This window comes from Amborella trichopoda, chromosome 6 (genome assembly GCF_054954075.1).
Source record: "Amborella trichopoda isolate Santa Cruz 75 chromosome 6, AtrichopodaSantaCruz75HAP2 v2.0, whole genome shotgun sequence".
In the NCBI taxonomy this organism is placed as follows: domain Eukaryota; kingdom Viridiplantae; phylum Streptophyta; class Magnoliopsida; order Amborellales; family Amborellaceae; genus Amborella; species Amborella trichopoda.
The window spans coordinates 12,216,918-12,225,633 of record NC_142341.1 but is presented as its reverse complement, the minus strand read 5'-3'; the positions used below and the strand labels follow the sequence as shown (position 1 = coordinate 12,225,633).

At 35.3% G+C, this 8,716-nt stretch overlaps 1 protein-coding gene and 1 long non-coding RNA gene across 2 annotated transcripts; one reads left to right on the top strand and one right to left on the bottom strand.

Annotated features, from left to right (window-relative positions):
* The first annotated feature begins 1,360 nt into the window (after positions 1–1,360).
* LOC18438134 (large ribosomal subunit protein uL18c) lies at positions 1,361–6,366 on the top strand. The gene is made up of 3 exons (XM_006848323.4): positions 1,361–1,608; positions 2,044–2,205; positions 5,975–6,366. The coding sequence occupies exons 1-3, from the start codon at positions 1,417–1,419 to the stop codon at positions 6,122–6,124; spliced, it is 504 nt and encodes a 167-aa protein (XP_006848386.2). The 5' UTR covers positions 1,361–1,416; the 3' UTR covers positions 6,125–6,366.
* Positions 3,697–5,479, bottom strand: LOC148781570 (uncharacterized). Its single transcript, XR_016056803.1, has 2 exons — positions 4,929–5,479; positions 3,697–4,782 (listed from the first exon to the last, which is right to left on the bottom strand). It is a non-coding gene; the product is annotated as an uncharacterized LOC148781570 (long non-coding RNA).
* Positions 6,367–8,716: the final 2,350 nt, after the last annotated feature.

The window sequence follows — 8,716 nt, the reverse complement described above, 5'->3', positions numbered from 1 at the left end:
ATATGTTTATAAATCTAATTGATTTTAACCATTTTTACGGCATCATATATATATATATATATATATATGATGGAAGAGGTCTCTCATGCTTCTCTCAACCATTTTCTCTCACGCCTCTCAATTAATCTCTTACTATATATTATGTAATTTCCACCCGATCTACTATAAGATATTTATTTAGATTTTAATTGATTGTATCTCCCTATCATTTTGGCTCTCATGTGCCTCTATTTATAAAGGTCTCTCTCCCCCAATTCACTTTCCTTTCCTTACTATAAATACATAAATTTCCTAAAAAATGGATCCTCTCCCTCCCTCTTTAATTCCTAAAAAACGGATCCTCTCCCTCCCTCTTTATGAATGGAGAATGAAGATGGAAGCCAATCTATCTCCATGATTTTCTCTCTGTCACTTTCTCATTAATTTCCTGTCTACGTTTTCATACTCTAATCAATATCGTCTCATACTCTAATCAATATCGTCTCCAAACTGTATCTCTTCCTTAAAAATACGTCTTTCTCCTACATAAATTTTTTATAAAAGGATTCGCTCCTTCCCTCCCTTAATATGGGAACTAAGATTGAAGCCAATCTATTTCCATGATTTTCTCTCTGTCACTTTCTCTCCTAATTTCCTCTGTACGTTTTCTTTCTCTAATCGATATCCTCTCCAAGTCTATCTCTTCTTTAAAAATAAATCTCTCTCCCTCAACCCCTAAAGATGAGATTGTGACTTAAAAATAAATCAAGTACTTTGTAACCTCTATAGTGTTATGGTTTTTTTTATATTTATGCGACATGTTTCCACCATTTTACTCTTGCTTAATAATGTAGTATAAATAGTATAAATAATGATGTATCCTTAATTATGGAAATAAATTTATGGTGTTTCCACACAATTTATTTAAGGACTCGATTTTTATACGGTCAAACGTAGAAATGCCGGCCTCTTAATAAATCTAGTTTTGAGAAGCGGTCAAGCCCACGTATGTAGAAATGCTGACCTCTTAATAAATCTATTTTTAAGATTGTTTTAAGACTTAATATCTAACTTGGAGATCATTAATATGAAAAGACAAATAAATTTTAAAAATTAAAAATAATAATTTTAGTTAGAAAACATTTGGACGATTAGTTTTAATTGTTCTTAGATGGAACACCTACTTGTTTCTTGACAATATGGATTTAACACTCTTTTGAAATAGTATAAAAATGATAATAATAATAAAAATAATCTTTCCCGAGTATCAAATTCAAACAATTAGATTATTACAATATGTATGATATTGTGATGACAAACGGACTTATTGGGCTAGTGAATGGACTTATTAAATAGTCCGGCCAAACGGCAGTTTGATTTTGTTCCATTAAAGGATAGGGTTGGGTCACACTCCCACTGTAAAACCAGTAGTCATCCATGGCGACCATGGCATCCTCTTCTTCTCTCTCCTTCCTCTTCACAACCTCACCTTCATCTTCTTCTCACTCTCTCTCTCTAAAGAGAACCCCATTGTTCGCTCTAAAGAGAACCCCATTGCTTAGAATTGATGCGAAGGCCGCAACGCGAAGGGAGAATAGGGTGGCTCGCCATGAGCGCATCAGAAAGAAGGTAGTGTTCTTCTCTTTGCACCTGCACCATCATCTGAATTTTGAATCTCTCTTTCTCTCTCTAGAATTTTGAATCTCTCTTTCTCTCTCTAGAAGGCATTCAATTTTTTTTTTTTCTATTTTCTCCTAATGAGGGGTTTCTGGGTTTTGTGTTCTCTCTAGAACGCACTTCATGCAGGTTTTGTTTTCTTCTCTCTAGATCTTTATCCAGTAAGAGCATAATTTACCTCTCCGTCCTCCACAACTATTCGTCTCTCTATGTAACTCACAAGAAAAACCAGATGTTTGAAATTTACCCCTCTTTCCTATGGATTTTCTCTCTCTCCCTCTCTGTCTCTCTCATTCAAGTACAATGCAACAAATGTTCATTTTTTGGTTTTTTTCGTTGAATGATACAATTGCTGGTTTTGTAATCTTTGTGTTTCTGGATAATAAGGTAGAGGGCAGCCCTGAGAGGCCAAGACTATGCGTCTTCCGGTCGAACAAGCATATGTACGTCCAGGTTATTGATGACTCAAAGATGCACACACTTGCCGCTGCTTCGACAATGCAGAAACCACTCAGGGATGAAATAGACTTCTCTTCAGGACCCACTATTGTGAGTTTAATAAATTAAAATTGCTTGGGTTTTTTACTTTTGTTGGGCCGCTTTGTTCTTCTCTTCATATTTTCTTCCCTATATATTGTTCGAATTCTCGTTATTTGGATTGTATTTGTTGTTGATTTGCTTATCAGTTTATTTTGGTATATTCGTTTTTTAGCTTTTGTAAAGTTTTTTTTTTGGTAGACATTGGAGTGTGTCTGGTTTTCTTTTTCTGTGGTGACTTATCTAGACCAAGGTTTGAAAATTCGGGGCTCGGGACTCGGACCCTGGTGGAGCTAAATTGAAAAATAAAAAAATACAGAGAAATTTTAGGTATATCTCCCAAAATTTTGATTCCACAAATTTCTATGGGGATCTTGTAGAGGATCAAATCAACTTCAAACAGAACCAAACTTCAACAAATTTGGTTGCAAAACAAGGAAGAAATTAAGGGCTTGGCAGATTGGGTAGGGTTTCAAACAAAACTGGAAATTTTCAAAAAAAAACCAACATATTTTGGGGCATAATCTTTCCCAAAAAAAAAAAAAAACAGAGCTTTCATTCCACAATGGGTATCTTGCAGAGGATCAAATAACCTTAAAAAAAAAATCAAATTTCAACAAATTTGGTTATTGGTTATCAGTTGTTGAAGATTTGATACTTGTCTCTAGAAACTGATATATTTCAGGGCAGATTTCTCAAAAGCACAGCTTTGATCCCTGAAATTGCTGTTTGGAGCATGTAGAGGATCAAATAAGCTTCAAATAGAACAAAAAATCAGCAATTTTGGTTGCAAAATGTTGAAGAAATCAAGAGCTTGGTGAGTATGAGTGTGTACACCCATCCTCGCCTAGGGACATAGCCGCCTGAGTAACTTGCCCAGTCCGAGTGGCCTCGGACTTGGACTCAGCCGAGTCCTTGAACACTGATCTAGATTGCGTTAAAATCTTTCATGTTTTATTCTGTTTATCACATTTTTTAAAAAAGGGCTTTAGCCTTTCATTCATTCTTGTATGTAGATATGTGGATTAATGTATAGAGAATATCTTTTTACAGTTTTGTAGTTTTTCTCCATTTATGATTTCTAGGGCATGCGATGGATGTTTTCCAACTTTCTGTTTCCTTGCTGTGCTTTGTTATAGAATCTCAATCTTTTAGTGATTATGGATATCTTAAGTAGTTTTTTTAGAGCATATTTTATGCTTCTTTTTTTTACCTTTTTATTACTTTGAGGAATGTTTGACCAAACCAATTTTTCAATGTTTAAAATTTTAGAAACCTGATTAAAGGTATTACTTGCTTTCCATATATTTAGATTATATATCATCCAAATTTTTGTTTCTTTCGTGCCTGTTTGGATAAGCAACTTGTGTATTTAGAATTTTCATAAATTTGAAATTTTTGGCTCTTTGCAGTATTTACTGATTTTTTTTCCTTTAAGGCACATGTTGAATTTTTATCTAGCTTGCTATCTCTCTCTCTCTAAATGATTGACACCCATTCATCAAAAGATTCAAAACTACAAATTGGTCATACACTAGTAAATGCACAAATTTACAAAACTAGAGTTTATATAATGAACCTTTTCATTCTAGCAAAGTATCACCTTTCCTCTAACATTGCATTTCCTCTAACATTGCTTACATTGTTAGGCTCCCCACCAACATGGTTTAGATCATTAGGCTCCTCGCAATGCAGTTCTGTGGATTCAAACACCACAAGCCTTTTTGACTATTTGGCTCACAAAATCAGAATTTAGGAATCTTTTTCTATTCCTAACTTGTAGTCTCTCTTTCTATAGAGAGCATCAAACAGAGAATCGTCTCCATGAAATTCTTTTCAAAATATACTGACTACATCAAATAATCAATTCTTTGTGGTGGTTCTTTTTAAGATCTGTTGGCATGCTTTTAGCTATTGATCCTTTAATTTCATCAACAAAACTTGGAATGTATAGACTCTGCTTAGGATATTTACAAGTATGCTGCTGAAAATAAGACCAAAATAACCAGAATCGGGCTGCTACTCTGGCCACTAAACAATGGCCTAAAGATGATTGGGGCATTAGAACATGAGAATTCCAGAAACCTCCATAGTAAAATGAGTGTAAATTCACAATCAAAGAATGGTGATACATTCAGTATATTGGATATGGATACTGTTTCGCTGCAAATACTCACTAAGAGTGTGAAAGTAAGCTTGTTGCTTTGCAAAGAAAAGGAACGGTATGCTTGAGGGCCAACTATCTGCTGCATTGACAAGCAGAGAAGCCATTGCAAAAAGCTTATGCGTTATAAAGAGTTGACACGAAATGGAGAAAAATTAAGTGAGAGGTGTTTAGAGAGAAGTTAGCAGCTGCTGAATAAGCACAGGAAGAGGCAACTAGCCTCTCAAAATGCTGTCCTGTATGACAATGTTCAACTTGAGCGTGATGTCACATATCTCTAGGCAGATCTTGACGCCACTCAAGAGGAGCGGCAATCAACTAGAAACAAGTGTTCTAGCTCAAAGTGAAGGTTTTTAATCTCAAACAAAGGTTACAATCTGATGAGAACATGGCACTTACCGCAAACAACGCTAAATCATGAGAACCTGCAAAATTCCACCATGAGAGGCACAATTGACAAAATCTCACAAAAATAAGGTGACAGAAAACCCATAAATTGCAAGTGATTTTCCAAATTCGAGCACACTTGTAATCATACCCCAAGTTAAAGGATAACAACCTAGAAACGTACCGTCATTGAAAGAAGCCCCAAATTGACATAGGGTAAGAGATGATTCAAGCAGAGATTGCAATATAACCCTTTTACTTATTTGGGGCTGCCCATTTGGAGCCCTCATAATGGTGATGGGTGATCCACGCTTACATGGTCCTTAAAAGCTACAAGGGCACTGAGTATTTAGAGCTCCATGTGAGGCTAAAGGGCTCTAAAGAGTTTGGAGCCCTTATAATGGTAATGGGTGATCCATGATTACATGGTCCTTTACAAGGGCAATGAGTATTTAGAGCTCCATGTGACTTTCTGCTAAAGGGCCGTGCGTGTGCATGTGTGTGCTGAGAGAGAGAGAGAGAAAACATGGGCAAACTTTGGCCAGACTAGAGTGGCATTTTGAGAGGTTTTAGAGAGAATGGAGGAAGTCTCTGATGACATAGGATAAAAGCTTTGGCAGGGTGAGAGATGTGAAGATCCAATCTCACGACATTGCATGACAGAGTTAACGTTTCTCTGTACCGTTTACAATTCAAGTGGAACTTGTTTTTTGAAGTATTGTGATTTAAGGGTCCTCTTCAAAATTTTCTAGTTGGTCTAAGAAAAGGTGATGACTTTAAACTCTCTCTTAACCCGTCCCATGCCCGAGTAAAAAGGTTGGGTTGTGTTAAGTAAGCAGTCAAACATAAAATTTTGCCAGAAAGTGTCATGAATCCTGAATGACGGAATTTTGCCAAAAAGTGTCATGAATCTAGAATGGCAGAATTTTGCCAAAAAGTGTCATGAATCCTGAATGGCGGATTGGAATTTGTGTGGACGATCTTAATTAATTGGAAAAAAGCTATGATGATGATGATTCAAATTTTTCTAGTTGGGGTTTGGTGTTATCAAACACATTTTCTAGCTTATTAGTTATAAAAATTTGAATGTTATAAAATATTAAAATATCTTAATTATCAAATATACCTTCAATGTGCATTTGGGATTTTTCAGTTCTTCTGTTTCTTTTATGTGCTTTGTTTTGAGTCTTTTAGCGAAAAGCATTGAACTTTTCTCATTTCTTGCAACAGGAAGTTGCAAAAAAAATTGGCGAAGCCATTGCCAAAGCTTGTTTAGAAAAGGGGATCACAAAAGTGGCTTTTGATCGGGGAGGTTTTCCTTACCATGGTCGGGTAGAAGCGCTTGCTGATGCCGCTCGGGAGCACGGTCTTGAATTCTGAATTTCGAATTGCTTGTTTGCCACAATTTCTGCGAATTTTACTATTGCTGTATTTGCTGTCGCAGATATCAAATCTGAACTGTTGTTTGGGTTCTTCATGACCAAGAGGATAGTTAGTTTCCAGTGTTTGTCAGTGAGATTAAATTTGTAACTTTTGGAAGCTATCGGATGAAACACGTCATACTAAAATTTCTCATTTTGGAGTCGTGATTATATTAGATATCCACAGTCATTTCTGAAAAAGGTTTGGAATTGTAGTAGTCAAGATAAAATATTTGGAATCAGCTTCTGAATTTGTTTAATCGCACTTTCCATTTCCTCATAAATGGCCACATAAGACTTACCTACTATACATTTAAATTGGGGAAATGTTTCTACATGACCCCAACAATATAAATCATATGTGACCTCCACTTCTCATCCGTTTGATTCAGATCAAACGGCTATGATTGTTTAGACCACAATGTCACGACAAACACTGTTTTATTTTTCATTTTATTTCCACATAACATTTTTGGATGAAATTTTGGGTGTCCCATCATAAAATTAAGGCGAACTTGGAAAAATAAAAAAATATTTTCTGTAATAAAAATAAGTGACCAAAATGCCCATGCAATTTTAAGGGTATTTTGGTAATTTTTTATCATCAATTTTTTTTTTCTTTGTTATCATGTTTGCCCCAATTAGATCTATACACAACTCAATTTTTGCTTCAAAATTATTTGTAGAATAAAATTTAAAAATAAAAAACTATGAGCAAATGATCAAGATATGATAGTTAAGAGCTAGCTTTTGATATTGTAACTCAAGCCATTTCAGCCATTTATTCAGATCTGACGGTTGAGACCAGCATTTCAGCCATTTATTCAGATATGACAGTTGAGACTAGCAAGAGTCACATATACCATATATGCGGGTGGGGTCACATAGAAAGCTTATCTTTAAATGGAGCATGGATAACAATGAAGTGTGAATCCACCTTGAGAGTTGATCACTTCGTGGCAATAATCGAGTTTTGTCGGCTTTGACTGTGATGTGCTTTGTGGTGGTGATAAGGTGTTAAAGGAAGGAGTTGGGTGCTCCTTTTCAGTTTGTACTTTCTACTTACCAGTTGTACAATTGTGCTGATACTCCGTTGTATTCTTTTGGCTTTATTAGATTAAGCCATAAAAATGAACAATGTTTTTCCCACAAAGAATAGGAGAGTGGTTGGGCTTTGCCTTATCATAGATGACATCTTGAAGTAACTAGCCAAACTATTTTTGGACTCTCTTGGTGGAAGTCATTTTCTTAAACTCTTCTGAGCAAGTGCTATTTTCAGTTAATGTGCACTTGGTTTATTTTTATGTTGATAGTGGAAACCAGATTCAAGTCATATTCTACAAATAATTTGCCTCTTTTTTGCACCAAATTAAGTAACAAAAATATGCAATTCGAAGAGGCTCCCACTTCTTGACAGGGGATTATTTCTCCCTGACCTTTTATCTTGCTTTTCCTATATCTTTCTTTCTCTTTTTATCTTGTGTATATATTTTTTCGTTTACTTTTTTGGGTTGTACTTGGGTTGTTTTTCATGCTTATAGATATCCTTCCTACTTGATAATTATCTGTCCAACTAGAAGTATTCTATTGAAAGTTCGTGAAACATAATATAGGGCTGAAAGTTTGCTTTTACTCGAGGATGAATAGTTATTGGAAATAAAAAATTTGAAGAAACCCAAGCTACGTTAATATGATTAGGCAATTGATGTTGCAAATCAGTGAGACCAAGGTGGATTTTGTATATAATGAACCACCATCAAACTAGCCTGATCCTTTTCTTTTCTGTTTTGTTTCTCAACATTTATCAACTATAATTCAAATGCTGATCCATGATTAACATTAGATCTGAGAGACAGAGGGAAAAACCCTTTAAGATCAATTGCACTTTGATCCACGCCCTATCAATGATAGTTTTTGAAAATCTATGTTGTTGAACTCTAGTAACCACATCATACACCTAAAAAAAATCTAACTACTAGTATGGCACAAACTAACGACTTTGGAGGATGAAGGGAAAAAATTGGACAAAATTTCCCTTTGCGAGAAAAGCAAAGGAAAAAAGTTGATACACAGTATAACGTGAACTTCTGTAAAGACTAGATCACCATTGAATGTTGTCAGCATGCTTACTGTTAAGTGGCAATTGGAAATGGTAGTCTGCTGACTGAAAGAGAGCCATGAGTGAAATCCACTGTCGAGGTCAATGGTGTTTTTCTCTTTATTCTACTTTGCGTCTCATTCAGATGAATTTAGTTCCATTTCCATTCTTTCCAATTTTTTTAGGGTATATTCCTTGGAAGATGAAAGGGATGAGAAATGTAAGAGTATGAAGGTGATCAGGGGAGGAAGGGGGAGATGGAAACTTGGATTTGTTTGATTAGATACATTTGAGCTAGATGCTATATTCGGAAAGTTGTTAACCCTTATTTCTAGTTGAAAACTTTGATTTCATGTGAAAAAGAAATACTTGTGCAATTCAGCCAGTTTTCTTGATAGAACACTATCCTTGTGGGTGAGGTAACATTCATTCAAAAAAATAAAATAAATTTAA